The sequence below is a fragment of the Armigeres subalbatus genome, chromosome 2, assembly GCF_024139115.2.
Source record: "Armigeres subalbatus isolate Guangzhou_Male chromosome 2, GZ_Asu_2, whole genome shotgun sequence".
NCBI lineage: Eukaryota > Metazoa > Arthropoda > Insecta > Diptera > Culicidae > Armigeres > Armigeres subalbatus.
The window spans coordinates 17,138,480-17,157,607 of record NC_085140.1 but is presented as its reverse complement, the minus strand read 5'-3'; the positions used below and the strand labels follow the sequence as shown (position 1 = coordinate 17,157,607).

Below are 19,128 nucleotides of genomic sequence, written 5' to 3'. Positions count from 1 at the left end.
GTGTTGGTAATTTCACAATTTTCCATAAATGGATCAGAAGTGAAGTGTTCCTAATTACGGAACACGGAAACGATTACAACATTTGGAAGTTATCGAAGACGTGCCCTTCTTGTCCCATTGTGGAACATCTACATGGACACTGGAGCTTGGACAACTCACCTCATCTCCAATTGAACCACTCAATCTCCCCTGATCGCTGGAATCTCCAAGGCGCTGCTTTGAAAGCATCGATTGTATGTTTTGGTTCAGAAATTAGCACGTCTACGAAGGTCAACAAAGCACTTACAATCGCATTGGCGTATGTTCTCAACGCCACTGTCGCATTCCATTGTACCCCGACCTGGGCGCCCGGACTAATCAACGATCTTCGCTCAGGAGCAACGGATCTCGGTGCTACGCCAAGCTACATGACACCGTATCGTATCAAGTCTGTCCAATTTCTCGCAATGACTGGACCTCTCGATTATAAATTCATCTTCAGATCGCCAAAGCTGTCCTACACGGATAACGTATTCATCTTATCGTTCCAAGATCGCGTATGGTTGTCGATCGGAGGGATGGTCCTGCTCGCAGCCACGCTGCAGCTCATTATCACACGCTTCGATGAACAACTGGAATCCAATTACCCGGATGATGCCGAGCAGATCGGGTTCAGCGAAACTGTGTTGAGCATGATCGGAATCGCCAGTCAACAGGAAGCGCTGGTCCGATTGGAATCGGTTTCGTCCCGTACGTTGAACATTGTCATGTTGATCAGTTTGATGTTTCTGTACATCAGTTTTTCGGCAAACATTGTGGCACTGATCCAGTCGCCTTCGACCAGGGTTCGAACACTCGGGGATCTGATGCGGTGGAAATTCGACCTAACGGCGCAGGACAATGCCATCAATAGGATGGTTATGATGGTGAGATTAACGAAGTGTGGACATAGAATTTTGGCAGAATTTTCATCTCTATCCTTTTTCTTAATTCTAAATTTGAAGAACGACACTGATCCCCTAAGACATGCGGTCTATGCAAAAATTCAACAATCCAATGGACTCATTTCCGTTGCTAATGGAACCGAACGAATACGGCGAGGACTCGCCGCATTCCACGGTGACACGGATCAGATCTATCGCTATATGATTGAACACTACAGCGAGGACGAGAAGTGTAATTTAAATGAAATAAACGCTATACAACCACTACATGGATACTACAGTGTGGCGAAGGATTCACCACTTATGGAACACGTGAAATACGGGTATGGATTGCATTCCTTCTAGTTGCTATCAGATGCAAAGATTTTAGATTAAGGAGGGCGCGGGATCGAACTCTATTAGACGTTTATTATACTCCATTTCAATCGCTTGGCTTTCAAATTGTTTTCAGGAAATTTGTTTCTGAAAATTGGCACGTTTTCAAAAATAATATTGTAGTAGTGGTAGTGGCGACGCCTGAGATTCAGAAATGCACCAGCAATTTTGGTGAAATCGGTTCATTGATAATTTGATGTTGCAATTTGAATTGTATTTTATCATCAACAAGTTTTCTAGTAATTTAGTGACGAATTCGGCCAATACTGGCCAAGAAAACCCCTCAAAGTTTCGTGATTTGTAGTCGATCCATCATCATACTTATATTTCCAAGAATTGTTTTCTTTTCTTTTCTTCCAGAAATTTCTTGGAGCATTTAACCAGGTGTTATTCCATAAATTAATCCAGTTATATTTTACGAAAATGTTCGAGGCATTTATTCGTCAAATTTGGTAAGCCGTTCCGAAATTCCATCGGGAATTTCTTCAGTTATTCTTGAAAAAATCCTCCATCAAATGTCTTCAAAAAATCCTACGCAAATGAATCAAGAAAATCCTTCGAAAAATCCAGGAATTTCTTTTGAATTTCTCTCGGGATATTCTCCGGAACATCCTCCATCCCAAGTAACAATTTCCATGCTAATTGAATTTATTCAATTCTTATAGTGGACTTAAAATAGCAATCACCAAAGCTAGTTGCTCAGTTTTATTGTCGTTCTTATTGCTATCAATAAACCTCTCATAAATATTCTGAAAAAGCTTCAAACGTCAAATGCGTATTGATCTTATGAGCAGCTCTACGGTTGTGATGAAGAGCGTAATAAATCATATTTCCAAAGCTCGAATAATGCCATAATTTTTTGTCCTAATGTGGTCAAATGAATAACCCCAATAAGAATATTTGCATTGCGAAGAGTTTAAAACGGTTTGTAATAAGAACCGCATTTTTCTGATCGAAATTGATGGTGGCCATGTTGAAAAGGTACAAGCATTTCCAAGTTAGTGATATTATCACTGGATTTCATGATTGGACGATGTTTTCAGCACGTAATCTACTTTTTTTGAAAATAATTTGCATTAAAAATATATTGAGGTGGAAAATCAACACAATCAGTGAAGATTTACGATATTGCTTTTATAACTATTTTTTTTTATTGCCCAAGACTATGCTATTGAGAGCGCTTGGTGATCAATCTAATTTTTTTAAACCGTCTAAGACGAATTAAGTACTGTCCATTTAATTCCACCAGTTAATTTTCGTTATCTTTGCAGATACGTATTTCGACCACAACTGTGTGGTCGTCTTCAGTGTCTTGTACTTGACTCGACTCGAAAGATAACGAAAATTAACTGGTGGAATTAAATGGACAGTACTTAATTCGTCTTAGACGGTTTAATACATTCCACTAAACGAGCTTAATATAATTTTCCTAATTTTTTTATTAGCTTTCACCATAAAATCGAACGCGCACCTCATTTTAAGTAAAGTACAATGAATGACAATCCTGTAAAATACATTATTTTGTAACCTCCCTCATCATTATCCTCAACAATCATTTATTTTGCTATCATTTTCGGCAAAGTTTTATTTCTCTTTTTCAAAGCAACATTTTTGACACCTACCGCAGCCAGATTCCCTTTTCTGCGGGTAGTTTAAAAGGGGGTTTTTAATACTCTTATAAAAGGTTTATAGCGGTTATCCAGGGAGGGCCACATGGCCATATCTTACTCTTATAGTGGTCATCAAATGGTTGTCTTGTTATAGTGAGTTTTATTGGTCGATCTTATTATTTAATCTTGAAAACCACTCCTAGAGCGGAATAAAACTTGAAATGTTACTTGGGATCAGATCTTTCGAACATTTTTTAGAAAAACCTTGGAAAAATCCTTATGGAATTTCTCCTTCAAAAAAATTATCTATGCATTATCTATCCTTTAGAATCTCCTTCGGAAATTACTTCGAAGTTAAATCCTGAAATTTATTTGGAAAAGTCTAAAGATATTTCTTCGAAAGTTTTATGAAAGAATTCTTAGAATGTCTCGGAATTTTCCTCAGGTACTCCTTTAAATTTTCCTCCAGGAATTCATTCAAGGAAACTTGGTAGTGCTCTACGTTTTCTTTTGGGTATTTTTTCAAAAATTCTTTTGCAAATTGATTTGAAAATTCCATTGGACCTTTCCGAAAGAGTATTTTCCTTGCAGAAAATGATTCAGGAATTCTTTCAGATTGTCCTTCGGAAATTACTTCGAAGTTAAATCCTGAAATTTATTTGGAAAAGTCTAAAGATAGTTCTTCGAAAGTTTTATGAAAGAATTCTTAGAATGTCTCGGAATTTTCCTCAGGTACTCCTTTAAATTTTCCTCCAGGAATTCATTCAAGGAAACTTGGTAGTGCTCTACGTTTTCTTTTGGGTATTTTTTCAAAAAATCTTTTGCAAATTGATTTGAAAATTCCATTGGGTGACCTTTCCGAAAGAGTATTTTCCTTGCAGAAAATGATTCAGGAATTCTTTCAGATTGTTTTTTTTTTAGGAATTCATTCAGCGATTGTTTAAGAAATTTAAAAAAAATCCTCCCGTAATTCCTCAAGCAGTCAAAAATCTAGGAAGATACTCTAACAACTCATTCAAATTTCTCTTGAAAATTTCTTCAGAACTTTGTTAAGGAATTTTATCAGGGTTCCTCCATGACCTCTTTCGGAAATTCCTTTAGGAATTATTCAAACATTCCACCAAAATTTTTTAGCAACACTTTTAGAAATTCCTTTAGAATTTACATAAAAACTCAAAGGTGCAGCCCAATCGGGTTGTACGCAAAGGTGACGTAGGACTACGTAGCTATTCGAAATTGATGGTATTTGCCATAATAATTTGTGTCGTTTTATTAACATTGAGCAAACTGCTCGAAGGCCAACTGAATCAAGAAGTTGAATAGTTGTTCCCAGTTGGATGGACTTTGAGTCTCTAACCGTGGAATTAACATGACTCATCGGCCGCTGAAGCCACTCGACTGGCTTTCAGTCGGGGACATCACAATCCTTACTTAGCCACGTACGCTTACACCGCGGGCGAAAACCAAACGTTGCAATTAAATATATATGTTTCACGTCACTTCTGATTCTGCTTATTTCTCCTTTATTTCGGGGAAGGTGTTATTTATTGTTGGTGTATATTTTTTAGGAAGGTGTCCTCCAAAAAGGTCTTTATACAAAAGCTGGTTGATCCGACAATCCGATATGAACTTTCTTCAAAGTGCAAAACTCAATCGTAACTAGCAAATTTGGTAGCGCGGCGGAGGGAGATAATGCAATTAGTTTGAACGGATGGAATCACTAACAGCAACCAAGCTACCACGCTTAACCCGATGCCGCCGAAACATTCGGAGAATGACAAATTCTAAGAATCCTATGAAATTTTCTCGCAAGATTCTGAATTTGGTTATGAGATGTTGGTTATCTAAGATGCGTATTGTTGCGAAGAATAACAACAGAAATTTGACTCAAGACGAAGTTTCTTCATATTACAAAACATTATCTCTTGGCATCTGTCTGTCCGAGCGACGTTCACCGATGGGTGGTTGCTGTAGATAGTTTCCACTGAGGTGGCGTCTTCATTGATTTTATACAAAAGCCACCATTTTATACAAAAGAAGGTTGAATCGACTATCCGAAATAATCGTTCTTCAAAGTACAAAACTCAATCGTAAATAGCGATTGTGATAGCGCGTCGAAGGGAGATGATGCAGTAAATTTGAATAGATGGGATCACTAACAGCAACCAAGCTACCACGCCAAACCCGATGCCACCGAAACAGTCCATTAACGCAATTAACTCTTTCTTTCCATAAAATGTTGGTCCTGAGAAGAACCAATTTTTTTTCCCAATTCCCATTCCAATAACTAACTGCATCCAGTCGCTTGTCGACACCTTGCGTTGCAACTGTCCGACCGCCACATGATGATTTTTCGCTAAGCCTCCAAAGGTTGAAATAAATTTGCACCCACTTTGTGCTGCTGTGTCCGCTCCGCTGCATCGAATGTCGAACCGCCTTCTGTGGAACCCCGATCAAAATGGCTCGCGCGCGCCGAACAGCAGCTTTCTTGTATTTAATAAATTAAACCCGTAAGCCCCGCCTTTTTGTGAGCTGATATGGGTGTAAATATAATGTGACCTCATAACGATTATTGAAGGGGCGAAGCTAATGGAATAACTTTATTAGATATAAGAAAGTTGCTTTTCGGCGCGCGCGAGCCATTTCGATCGGGTTTCCACGGACAACGGAGAATGACAAATTCTAAGAATCTCATGAAATTTTCTCGATTCTGAATTTGGTTATGAGATGTATTTTATCTTAGATGCGTATTGTTGCGAGGAATGACAAAAGAAATTTGACTCAAGACGAAGTTTCTTCATATTACAAAACATTATCTTTCGGCATCTGTCTGTCCGAGTGACGTTCACCGATGGATGGTTGCTGTGAATAGTTTCCACTGAGGTGGCGTCTTCATTGATTTTATACAAAAGAAGGTTGATCCGACTATCCGAAATAAACTTTCTTCAAAGTGCAAAACTCAATCGTAAATAGCGAATTTGATAGCGCGTCGGAGGGAGATGATGTAGTGAATTTTAATGGATGGAATCACTAACAGCAACCAAGCTACCACGCCAAACCCGATGCCACCGAAACAGTCCATTTTCGCAATTAACTCTTTCTTTTCATAAAATGTTGGTCCTGAGAAGAACCAATTTTCTTTTCCCAATGTTCCTTTCCAACTAACTGACACCACAATTTGTAATAAATTTTCAGCATCTGGCGGTGCGGGATCGCCACAGTGCTATTTTTATGTCAACCAACCGTAAAATCTTGTTCAAACTGAGGATTAGATCCAAACTCGCAAGTGATTGATTTTTGATGTCTGTGCTAGTGATGCATAAACGTGATTAGTCAGTTTACCTATTTCTAAACTTTCTATTAATTATCGATAATAAATAGTTGAAAATCAGTATTTTCAAATAAATACAAAGAAGCGTTGACTCATCCTTGATCGAATAGTCTAAAAAAATGTAAATCCATCGAGAAACGGCTTAGATATTCGTGACGGTTCCCGATTTTCGCAATCGTAAAGTGTACCCCAATATAGAAAACACAGACGTAGTCCCACGTCAAAAAATCTTTAACGAATTCTGTTGGACAGCTTTTCTTAGTTGAGTTTTGTTTAGGAAATTCTTTTGGATTTTGCGTTGGAAACTCCTCTGAAAATTCCTTTAGGATTTCCGAAAAAAAAACCCTTGCAGAAAATCCCGAAATTACTCTTGCAGAAATTCCAGAAATAATTTCTTAGGAAATGTTGTATGGTTAACTAAAGAAATTTTCGAAGGAATTTCTGGTAAGACTTACAAAAGAATTTCCGAAGGAAATAATGTCCAAGTAAATTCCTGGCGGATTTTTTTAAAATTTCAATGGACGAGTTTCCGAAACAGTTCTGAAGGATTTTGTGAACACATTTTCGAAAAAAATACCTGGAATGAATTTTTGAATGAATTCTTGAAGGAATTTCCGAAGGAGAAACTTTAAGGATCTCCAAAAGAATCTAGAGGAATTTCCAAAAGAATTGATGAATAATTTTTCAAGGAATTTCATACGGAATACTGGAAGAAGTTAGCCTTGCGAGCAAAGTCGTAGCACAAACAGACGTAACAGCTTGAACAATTTTCTGAAAAATCCATCGTCCAACTCCTCCACCACCCTCTTGCGAGCATGTTGCACGAAACAATATTTCGTATGACATTGTCACCAGAAGGCGCTGGAGTGAAATGTCAAACTCGAAGGATTACGACGCTAGCGCCTCTAGTTGTGAAACGCGCAACCAATTAAATTTAAATTGATGTTTGAAGTCATGGTCGATGGTATTTGTTCTAGTGTTACGTCTGTTTGTCTGTGGTCGTAGGGTCGCCAATCCGGAGATATCGAGTGCGATTCTCGGTCCGGTCTAGGTTTTTTAGAGTGGGACGAGAGAGAAAGAGAGATAATAGTTTTTTGTTGAATTGTCTTGCCAAATGTCTTATCGGTCTTATTTTTATTATAGGCACAGATAAACAGACGTAACACTAGAACAAATACCATCGACCATGACTTCAACGGTCAATTTAAATTAAATTGATGCGCGTTTCACAACTAGAGGCGCTAGCGTCGTAATCCTTCGAGTTTGACATTTCACTCCGGCGCCTTCTGGTGACAATGTCATACGAAATATTGTTTCGTGCAACATGCTCGCAAGATGGTTGGACGTTGGATGATGGATTTTTCAGAAAATTGTTCAAGCTGTTACGTCTGTTTGTCTGTGTTATAGGTATTACCTTTTCAAATTTCTTCTGAGCTTTCTTCAGCAACTCTTTCAGATTTTTTTGAGTATAACCATAGATATATTGTCGGCGTAGCACCAACTTAGAATTCGGAAGTCGGGACTTCCGAACCGAACTTTCTTCCGAAGTTTTATCTGTCAAACTAATGGATGCGTTGTTTATCGCATCTTTAGGCGAATCCAGCGCACTACTTCCGAAGTTGGGAAAAATGCCCGTATCTGGAGAAAAATCCAACTTCGGTATAAAAAGCGGTATAAATTTGTTCCGGATAGACAATAATTATCAAGATGTTGGAGCTAGAGCAAATTAGTACTTGTTTTATGGTTCCATGTACTAAGATTTCGGTATCCAGTAAAATGAAGCAACGCCTCAACATAAATTTTCATTGTTCTAAGGTGTTGTCAAGGTTATCAACCTGGCTGTTTATTTATTATTTTTCAATGGTTTGCGGATGTTCAAGGAATAAGATTATTTAGGTTTTCCTAAACTGAAATATTTTATTTGTTTTCCAGATCACCGCTAATGTAAACCTACTGTTTTGCGGATTGAGGAATTGCATGGTTAGGCAGAGGTGAATGGCCGAGTCTTTGATCGTTTTTCCCATGGAAATAAAAAAAAAGTGTTCTCGTCAAGGTTCCCGTAGAAATGAGGATTTTTTGTCTGCGGGGAAATTTAGTAGAATTTCTTCTGAAAGCTCAGAAGTCCGACGTCCGATGTCCTTCCAGAACTTCCTCGGTATCAGTATCCGCCGTCGGATAAACCACTCTAGGGCAATCGACTGTGAAAATTCTTTTCATTAGCGTGCTACACTTTTGTTTTTCCACTTTGCAAGCTTTTTATGCTTTTATATGTGTCGCTTGTCCCTCGTATTTGATGAATCCAATCCAATATAATTCTACTATTGAACAGCAAGCATCCAACACCTGTACAGCAACACTGAATCGATGTCGACATCAGATTGCCCATAAAAAAAAATAACTTTAATTTGCTGTCCGTTTGTTGATATCAACGATGATGGAAGTGGTGAGTTTGGATCGTATAGAGTGAGGGTGAAAAAAGATACAATAAGATTTTTGGAGATGCCAAATATTCAATATTATGTATAGGGTTAACGCAGGTATTGTCATCTCTTTGTCATAGTCGAGGTCAATAGTTTCAAAAACCAATAAAAGAGACACTTTTTGCACAGGCAAACATACATAACACATTGAACATTTACTCGTCAAATTCATCGTCGTTCAAACACTAACGACATCTGTTGATTTCAGTTAGTTGGGCAAATCACGAACCAGATGGCGGTAGTGAGCAAACGTCAAACTCGAACAAAAACGATGCGCGCGCCACGAGTGATCGATTGGTCAACTAATGATTATTTGAATTGACCAGTAAATCAGTGAACGATGGAAATTCGACGAGTGTTATGTCTGTTTCTCTGTGCTTTTTGCCTAACTTATCCGTACCAAATGGTAAGCTCGGGAGAAACGTTCTGCTATAGTGGAGTTCTAGCCAATGGACGTTTCTTTCGTTGGTTTTAGCCCCTACGACGACGGACGGAAATACCTGCCGTGTCCCTATTATAATATGTGTGGGACTGTAACCTTTATGATTCGGAATAAATAAAGTTTATTTCTGGCATTTATCACTTTTGAAAACGAGATGTCTAATAACATTTATGTTTCATATTAATATATCTTCGCTACAATCGCTATAAATAGTTCTGATCATTCAATTCAAGATAGAAACAATATAAAAGGATGAATTGATTAATCCTTTCAGTGTTCGAAAGAAATATAAAAACTGGAAAAGTCCATTCTCGCATCTGCTGATTTAACACTTTTAACATCTTCTAACGGCCGAGAGGAATGACGCAAGTTTTTGCAAGTTCAAATATTCCGAAAAAAACACGACATACATATATTGTGGGATTTTTTGACTTGGAAAAACTTGTATCATTCTTCTCGGTTCTGACCGGATTTCTCGTGATGATCTCGTGATGCGAAAAGTGTCGGTGTTGGTCTTTCTTAATCTCGTCGGTTATTCGCGCATTGCCTGGCTGCCGGAACAAACCATTGTAGAGGCTTGGATACGTCTGTTGCATCTGGTAGACCTCAGTGATGAGCGCATGGAAAGGAAAACCAAGCCCGATGACAAACGCCTGTGGAAAACCTTCACGACATCACTCCCGGAACTATATGATAGAATGTCTAAAAATTAAAACGTTGGATTTCAGAATCAGTCAAAAAGTGACCACTTCCCTCGGGGCATCAGGTTCCCAGGGAACCCCTGAAAGTGGCCAATGTGCCCAGATGTTCTGCAACTGTCTTCTATTGTATTTGTGTTGCAAAATCATGAAGTTTGATGTGTCGCGAGTTGGGTTTCAGAACCACTCAAAAAGTGACCACTTTCCTGGGGGCACCAGGTTCCCGGAACATCTGGAAGTTGACCCATTTTTGACCCCATTTGACCCAGGGGACCCCCTCGATAAAACCGTCCCCAAGGACCAAATCTCCAAATCAATACATTTACACAAAAATATAGGGTTTAATGCATCTTTCCTTCAAATTTCATGCAAATCGGTCGAAAAACAAGAGAATGGTGGATTTTATAATTTGAAATCGTGGCCCGGGCCGAAACGGGTTAAAAGAACGGAAAAAGCATAGTGTACCTTTTAAAGATTTGTATTCAGGTACTCCTACCAGTGTTTGGTCATAAAAGGATATTTATTTTATCACGCGAATATTTGGCTTCATTTAACATTCTTACAGTTACCTACCACCAGCTTCCGTTTTCGAAGTTTGTTATTGTTTGAAGAAAAAACTTCCGAAAATGTTGCTATGACAACTGTGCTAAATTTTGTTCTAAGGGGCCATCAATAGATTACGTACTGAAGCGACGCCTTCATGTCTGGGTACCGAAGACCGTTCATATCATGCGAAACTGGAACCACGAAAAAATCACCAGTTTCATATTGATTGTTGGTATAACTCCAGAAATTCCATTGAGAAAATAATTTAAAAAAATATTTGCGAAGCATTCCTTTGCAAATTATGTCAGAAAAATTCTTCAAGGAATCCTTCAAGACGGACATGTTTCAAGAAATCTTTCAAGAACTCTTTCAAATAATTCCACAAAAAAAACCATCGTGAATTCCGCCTGGAGGAATATACCGGAACAGATCCCAGAGGATTTTTTGGAGTATACCTTAACGAGTTTCTGGGGGAAGTTCAAAACGAATTTCTGAAGCAATATTTTGAAGAACCTACAGGTAGATGAATGTATAGAAGTATTCTTGTAACTGCCATGGAAACTATTGGAATAGATTACCGTTCGATCTGAACGCCTACTGTTCATTTCATTCTCCAACAGAAACTCCTGAAAAAACTCGAGCAAGAGGAGGCAGGAGTATTTGTGGAATAATTCCCAGGGCAGAAAATTGGGTGGAAGGACCCGGAAAAAAACTACGGACTTTCAGAATTTCTGTGAACTATTTGGGAGACTTTCAAATATATAATTTCCAGTAAAGAAAGTACTGAAGTATTCCAAAACTATTCAACTGGGGCTTCTTGGAGGAATGTTTTACGAAACTTCTGGAGGGATTTCCGGAATAATATCAGGAGGAAATCACAATTGAATTCCTATAAGTATACCTAGAACAACTTCTGGGCTGGTTGGGAGTTGCTTTAGAAATTCTATGTGAGATTCGAAAGAGAGTTCTCGAAGTAGTTTAGGAAGAATTCAAGGAGGAGTTTCTGGAAGAACTCCAGGGAGAACTTCAGGAGATTCCCTGAGGAAAAACTTGTAAAAACTTCTAGAGGAATATCCGTAAAAAATCTAAATTTCTGGAGGAATTCACGGGGAAATTTTGTAATAGCTCCTATGAATTATCTGAACTCCAGAGAAGTTTTTAAAATGATTTTGGAGGAATAACTTCAAGATATTCTGGAAGAATCATGCAGGAATCTAGGGAGGAATTATCGGAATCTTCCGGACGAAATCCTAGAAGAACTTCAAGACAAAATTCTGGAGGAGCTTCCGGAGGAACTCCTGGATGAACTTCCGGAGGAACTCGTGGAAGAACTTCTGGCCAAAATCCTGGAAGCACTTTCGAAGAAATTCCTAGAGGAGCTTCCGGACGAAATTCTGGAGAAACTTCCAGACGAAATCCTGAAGAAACTTTCGGACGAAATCCTGAAGGAACTTCCGAATGAATTTCGCCCGAAAATAAAATCATGGAGAAACTTTTGGACGAAATCCTGGAAGAACTTCCGGACGGAATCCTGAACGAACTTACAGGCGAAATCCTGAAGGAACATCCGAACGTCCTGGAGGAACTTTCGGACGAAATCTTGGAGAAACTTGCGGAAGAAATCCTGGAGGATTTTCAGTCGAAATCTTTAAGGAACCTCCCGACGAAGTCCTGGAGGAACTTTCAGACGAAATCCTTTATGAACTACCGCAAGAATGTTTGGATAAACTTTCGGAGGAATTTTCGGACGAAATCCTAAAGGAACTTCTAGACGAAATCCTGGAGAATCCTCCGGACGAAATCCTGGAGGAACTTCCGGACGAAATCCTGAAGGAACATCCTAACTAAATCCTGAAGGAACTTCGGACGAAATCATGGAGAAACTTTCGGACGAAATTCTGGAGGAACTTCCGGAATAATAAGTTGAGAAACTTTCTGGAGATACTTGCTAAGAAATACCTGGAGTAACTTACTGACGAAATTCTGAAGGAATTTCCGGACGAAGTCCTGGAGGAACTTTCGGACGAAAACCTTTAGGAACTACCGCAAGATTTTTTGGATGAACTTTCGGAGGAATTTTCGGACGAAATCCTGGAGAATCCTCCGGACAAAATCATGGAGGAACTCTTGGACGAAATCCTGGAGGAACTTCCGGACGAAATCCTGAAGGAACATCCGAACGAAATCCTGAAGGAACTTCGTACGAAATCCTGGAGAAACTTCCGGACGAAATCATGGAGAAACTTTCGGACGAAATTGTGGAGGAACCTCCGGAAGAGTTCCTGGAGAATGTCCGAAAAAATATATGGTAAAATTTTCAGAGGAATTTTTTAAGGGGCTATCCATATTTATTTATTTTATTTTATTTATTTATTTATTTGCTTGATCACCTTCATCTGACCTATGTCTTTAGTAAAAACTAAACCAAATTAAATTACAAAAATATTCGGTACAATCAAAAATCATGGAATCAGTCAAAATACATCGTCATTAAAAACAAACAAACAGTAGTTAAGCCAATAATGTTGTCAGAAGAATCATTATATAAATAACACAAAACATTTATGATCGGTATACGGTAACCTAGCCTAGGTAACAAAGTCGAATTGCTGGAACCTTCCGTTGAACCTGGATACTATAAACCTGATGGGGTCATGTTGTCCATATCGGGTGTTGCGAGCGTCCGTCAGCAGGAAGTTTCGCCGTCTCAAGGATCTCTCCGGGACATAAATATTCATCTCAGAGAGAATAGCTAGGCTGGGCTTGTTCGCCCTCGAAATCGGATCTTCACAGAGAGACCGCAATGTCAGCTCCTTGTTCATTATTACACCGAGATCTTTAACTTCAGTTTTACGCTGAAGTACTTCGCCAGACAGAGAGTAGTCGAATATAATCGGGCGCCGCAATCTACAGAAAGTAATGGTGTTGCACTTTCCCACGCAGAGTTCCAAACCATTCCGTTTGCTCCAGTTCTCAAAAGAATCCAAGGTAGCCTGCAATTCCAGACAATCATCTCTGCTTGTAACGACCATGTACATTTTTACATCATCCGCATAAAACACTCGCATACCGCGAGGCAATACAAACGCTGCATCGTTGATGAATAACGAAAAAAGCAATGGTCCTAAATTACTCCCCTGTGGCACTTCTGAATCGATATGGAAGGAATCTGAATACTTCGAACCAATTCGCACTTTCATACACCGGTCTGATAGGTAAGATTTAAACCAGCTCACAAGTTAATGCTGCGAATAGGTTGTTGGGAGCTGCTTGAACGCAGAACAGCACCAGCTCGAGTTGAACCTGAGGTCAACGCAGGTGCCAAAAAGGCCATGGTACTGGGTTGTGAAGCAGCTAAGCATGGCTGTTGGAAGGTCCCTTCACCTGCCTCAAACACAGAGCCGGGACGGCTGAAGAACGCAGGCTGGATTGGCTCGACTGTGATGAGCGGATAGGGACCTTCCACAAGGCTGGAGGCAAGTGTGCGTCCCGGGGTCCGATGAAGAGAATTTCCAGGTGGGTGGGGGTCTGTTCACAAATTACGTAACGCAAAAATCCAAGTTTTTGACCCCCTCCCACCCCCTCGTAACAAAAAGTAACATTTTTGGTACCCCCTCCCTCCCCCATGTAACGCGTAACTGTGGAAAAAAAAATTCCCTTCTCTGAAGCATTTGGGTTTTGGTATTTTTTAAACACTGTTAGAATAGGGACGGCACCTGATTAATAATCAAAGATATCAAGAATGCAGCTAGCAGAAACGAAAATAGAATTTGCGATCATAACCATTTACATAGTTTTGCGGAACTGTGGTGTCGAGAAATACAATATTCGCTTGGTATTTTTACGCATATCAGTCCCGCTATGTTAGCATGCTTGATTTCGATCTATTTCGATAATGACTAATATACAATAACGATAAACAGCAATTACTTCAATCAGTGATTAAAAAAAAGACATTCAAATAAATTTTTATTCGCGTTATGCGTAACATTTGGTAGTACCCACCCCCTCCCCCCAGAAACGTTACGTAATTTGTGAACAGACCCTGAGACGTCGCTGTACATTGGCTGGAAGCATGAGGCATTTCGGTAGATGATCTGAACATATTCAGAGGGTACTTGCCTGAGAATGGCTGTTGGGAGGTCCCTTCACCTGCCTCAAACCAAATATAGTATATTAAGGTCACTCCTGACGGAATCCAAGTTTCAAAGTACTCGCGTTTTCGGGGGCACACCATACGGAAGCAACGCACAACTGTCATTTTTATTTTTTCACGCATGCTGCGACGCAGCACAGCTGAATCAACAAAAATGACAGTTGTCCGCCGCCTCCGTATCGAGTGGTGTGCCCTAGGGATCCTATATTAAGAGATGTGCGAATACTTTTCCAGACGATTTAGCAACGCTGTTACTTTCGTAAACAAACGCTGCCAGCACTTGCCGTGGCGCAAAATGTTGGAGCTCGAACATGACTTTGCGTATAATGGCATTTACAGATTTCGTTATCTAACGTCCAACAGTGCATTATCACTAAAATAAAAGTGCAATACAAAAGAACAAAGTACCATGCATAAACTAGATTATTTCAACTTACCAATGTAAAACAAATTGTTTATTCGACAAAACTTTTCGTAAAATCTTTTTCATTACAATCGCAATACCTTTCAATCCGCAACAATAACAATGTTCATTTGGCTCAGATTCTGACAGCTCTCAATGCTCGATTGGCTCAAGATGGCCGCTTTCGCATATCTCTGAATGTAGGATCCCTAGTGTGCCCCCGAAAACGCGAGCACTTTGAAACTTGGATTCCGTCAGGAGTGACCTTAACAATATAGCCCACTCCTGCCAAAAACAGGCGAACGCGACCAAAGCGCTTTTACGGATGGTGGTCGAACTATTTAATCGAAGCAACACGTTACTTTGATAAAATCGTTGCGATGTGTTAAGGCGTATCGTCGCTTCCATAACAATCCGAACAAAGCGAAGTTGCAAACGTCATAATGACTCGATTTACTGACCAACATTTGCATCGAAGAATCACTTCCATGGTTGTTTAAAATAACCTTTATAAATGATATAAACATATGAAACACCTGTTTTTCTAATCTGCCTGAATTTTTCAGCTTATCGCATGTTTTAAAGTAGACTTCGGATAATCTGTGCATTTAAAAAAAAAGGGTTGGAATCATTCGTTCTTTGTTAAATTGTTTCTGAAGTTAAAATTTTGAATGGAAATATTCACTGGTCGCTATGCTAGTAGTTAGTGTTTCACTAATATAGCAGGAAATGATCGCTGGTCGCTCTTTGGAATCCTATAGTACGCAACAGAACTACATAAATAAAAAAACGTTCGATGGTTGGACTACGATGGTTGAGTTAAATCGAAAAACGTTCGATGGTTGGACTACATCCGGAATAAGAGACGTGCGTAACTCCATAGACAATTTTAATTTTAAAAATGGGGTGGAAAAACTGCCTCCTTCGTCATATTCCTGTATCCAGAAAAGGACATATCGTTTTGATTCATACCAAGCGCCTTGTTCATATTTCGAACACTTGTGTTATCCCTTTTACAGGATCTGGAATTAAATTGGGTCTTGATCTTGATCTTGACTGAGAACTATTGAAAATCTTGTTTTTATGGTGTCCAAAACCTAGTGTTTGAATAATGACTCATATTGGGGTTTTAACAATATTAGCGAACGTAGAAAATAAAATGTTCTATTTTCCATTTTTAGTATTTTATTGTGAATACATCAACTTTATTATTTGTTACATGGAGATTAACATGCGTAAATGTGACAACCATTTATAATACCGGAAGTACCAATCAAATACTGAGATTTTGTCTGTGTGGAGTGTCAAACATATCCACAAAAGAAACAAAATGTTATAAAATACTCATCATGTGTTCATACACTTATTGAAACATCCGACGTTTAAAGCAGCGCAAAGTTCATCAACTGTTAAAAATGTATTTGTTTTTGCGGATCCTTCGTCAGTTTGCAAAACATTTTGTTGGTGATCCTTCCTGGCGATATCTGTTCTGCAAATCTATGTAAAATGCATTAGCTAGTGTGGGAGTGATATGAACAAACTCCTATACTTACCCAGATATGTTTTGTATTTATAACGTTAATACAGATTAGAAAAAAAAATCAGCCGCTAAAACACCAACATGACAACATCAAAAAATGACATTTTAATAACAACTCAAAGTCAATGTAGACTTGACCTTTTTTACTGTAATAGTCAGACTTTTCGCCATAAGTTGGCGCTGGACTCACAAAAAGGTGTTCGCTATTGACATGTATGGAGGATTGAAGAGTGGACTATCTTGTACTTTAAAATCTTTGCTCAAACACAGGGCCGGGACGGCTGATGAACGCAGGCTGGATTGGCTCGACTGTGATGAGCGGATAGGGACCTTCCACAAGGCTGGAGGCAAGTGTGCGTCCCGGGGTCCGATGAAGAGGATTTCCAGGTGGGTGAGACATCGCTGCACATTGGCTGGAGGCATACACCACGTGGACAACTTATATCTTTGAAAATTTACATAAGCAATTGTTCACGCTGCGCTGGGGGAGGGCGGTATCGAGAACTGAACAAAATCTGTCCATGTATATGGACAACCCCTAATGAACTTCTCATCGAACTCGATGAAAAAACTCTTGAGGAACTTGAGGAACACGTTGAGAAGCTTCTGAATATCTGAGAATTTTTGACGCTTGAAATTAGTCCACGCCGACCCAAAAAAGATCCAAAAAAGCGCGTTGCTATGAAAAACGACAACAAAACAAATGTTGTTTCCTCTTGTTGGTGTGTTTGTTATTGGCCAAAGATGATCTAGTAGCCTAATATTTTGACCATATAGACATAAGGAGAGTGAATCCTGAACAAATTATGATCAGAACCCATCGAGATAGGGAGGTTATCGAGATGTAGAAAGCTCAAATGTATGTAGATTGAAGGAACTCAGGAAACCATCGACATATGGAAAGATATCGAGATATAGAACATCGAGATATAGAGTCGAGTGTAATACGAAAATGTGTTGTTGAGATGTTATTTTATGTTATTCGCGAATAGCATAAAAATAACAAAATTTTATATCACAGCTAAATTTGTTATTATTATGTCAATTAATTGCTTATTATTCGGCAACTCGGCCGTACGAAAAAAAAATTTTGTGTTAAATATTTAATATCTTAGCTGTACATATGAACAGCATTGATATGAAATTTGCGAAAAAGAATTCACGTGTCTTGGAACCCTCAACTATAGGCGTGATAACTTCTACATAACAAGACCACTTAAAGGTCACATTTGCGGAAAAGCCATCAGAATCCGAGTACCAACCTCCACCGCGGTTAGCTCTTTTTTTGCAAATTGAATATCTTTCAGATGCTTGATTTGCCCAATCGTCATGTGCTTTACTGTTGAATATCCACAAACAAGCGAGCCCACGGCCACAATGTTTATTATCGAGAACAAATCCGCCCAGTCCGTTGTTGGTGTGTGTGTTTGATGTTCTCGATAATAAACAATGTGGGCTCGCTTGATTGTGGACACATGTAAAGTAAAGCACATGTTCAACATTCAACAAAGATATTCAATTTACAAAAAAATAGATAACCGCGATGGAGGTTGGTACTCGGATTCTGATGGCTTTTCCGCAAACGTGACCTTTAAGTGGTCTTGTTATGTAGGGGTTATCACGCCTATCTGTAGAGAGTAGAAGGTTGAGGGTTCGAGTTCCTCCAAGACATGTGGATTCTTTTTCGCAAATTTCATATCAATTTGTCCATTTCGAAACATATGCTGGTGCATATGTACAGCCAAGATATTTAACAAAAAAATATGCCATTGATTTGTTTTTCTACCAGGATAGGGTCGCTATAAATGCACTCGTGTTAGAAACTAAATTTAAAAACCACACTGTTGAGGCAGACTGAACTTATATTCTAATTTCAGCCTCTTAAAAGTACGTGAGCTGGGATTCCTGCAGAAGCAAATCGCCATTCACTATCAACGGAAGCCACCCTGCATCGGAGACAATTTATTCGCTCCTGTTTCCATGATCGATGCCATTTTCACCATCCAACTGATGGGATGGGCTCTGATAATTACGACCGGTATTTTTGTACTGGAAATTACCTGGAAGCGGTTCGGCATACGATCACTTGCCCGAGAGTGGATAAAGCGGAAAATCCCGGACCAATGACGGTAGACAAACGTCTGGTAGCTACGACAGGTATGATTAGCACAGGTATCAACGACAGTTGATTTAAACCATTTATCTGTTCATTCAGATCCAGTTTTAATTCAACATGCGAGCAATGCAGATCGATAGCAAAAATGTCTTGCACCGAAAGCGATATGAATCGGCTATATAGAATGGTGAACAACTCGTACCTGGCCGACGTTAAATTTCTGGTGGGCAGCTCAAGGAAACGCATTTACGCGCACCGTACTCTATTGGCGTCCTCCAGTGATGTGTTCAAAAAGTTATTTAACAACAAGCGTTTTCTCAATCTTCATCGGAACTATCCGCTGATCATCGTGACGGATGTGGATCCGGACATCTTCCTGGATGTGTTGTACTACATATACTGCGATGTGAGTCAAATCAGTAAAGATAATGTGATGCAGTTATTCTACGCTTCGGCAAAATATCAGCTCGTCGAGTTGCAATCAAGGTGTGAACAGTTCATGATTGCT

General features: G+C 39.3%; 1 protein-coding gene across 1 annotated transcript; it reads left to right on the top strand.

Annotated features, from left to right (window-relative positions):
* The first annotated feature begins 407 nt into the window (after positions 1-407).
* On the top strand, positions 408-18,857 carry LOC134208842 (uncharacterized). The gene is made up of 4 exons (XM_062684784.1): positions 408-905; positions 984-1,246; positions 18,382-18,661; positions 18,720-18,857. Exons 1-3 carry the CDS (start codon positions 408-410, stop codon positions 18,629-18,631), a joined length of 1,011 nt encoding a protein of 336 aa, XP_062540768.1. The 3' UTR covers positions 18,632-18,661; positions 18,720-18,857.
* The last annotated feature ends 271 nt before the right edge of the window (positions 18,858-19,128 follow it).

Bases quoted from the DNA above. Each gene is read 5' to 3' on its own strand.
- LOC134208842 (XM_062684784.1), top strand. From the start codon at position 408: ATGACACCGTATCGTATCAAGTCTGTCCAATTTCTCGCAATGACTGGA. The intron at 906-983 runs GTGAGATTAACG...CTAAATTTGAAG, and splicing joins TCAATAGGATGGTTATGATG to AACGACACTGATCCCCTAAG. The intron at 1,247-18,381 runs GTATGGATTGCA...TTCTAATTTCAG, and splicing joins ATGGAACACGTGAAATACGG to CCTCTTAAAAGTACGTGAGC.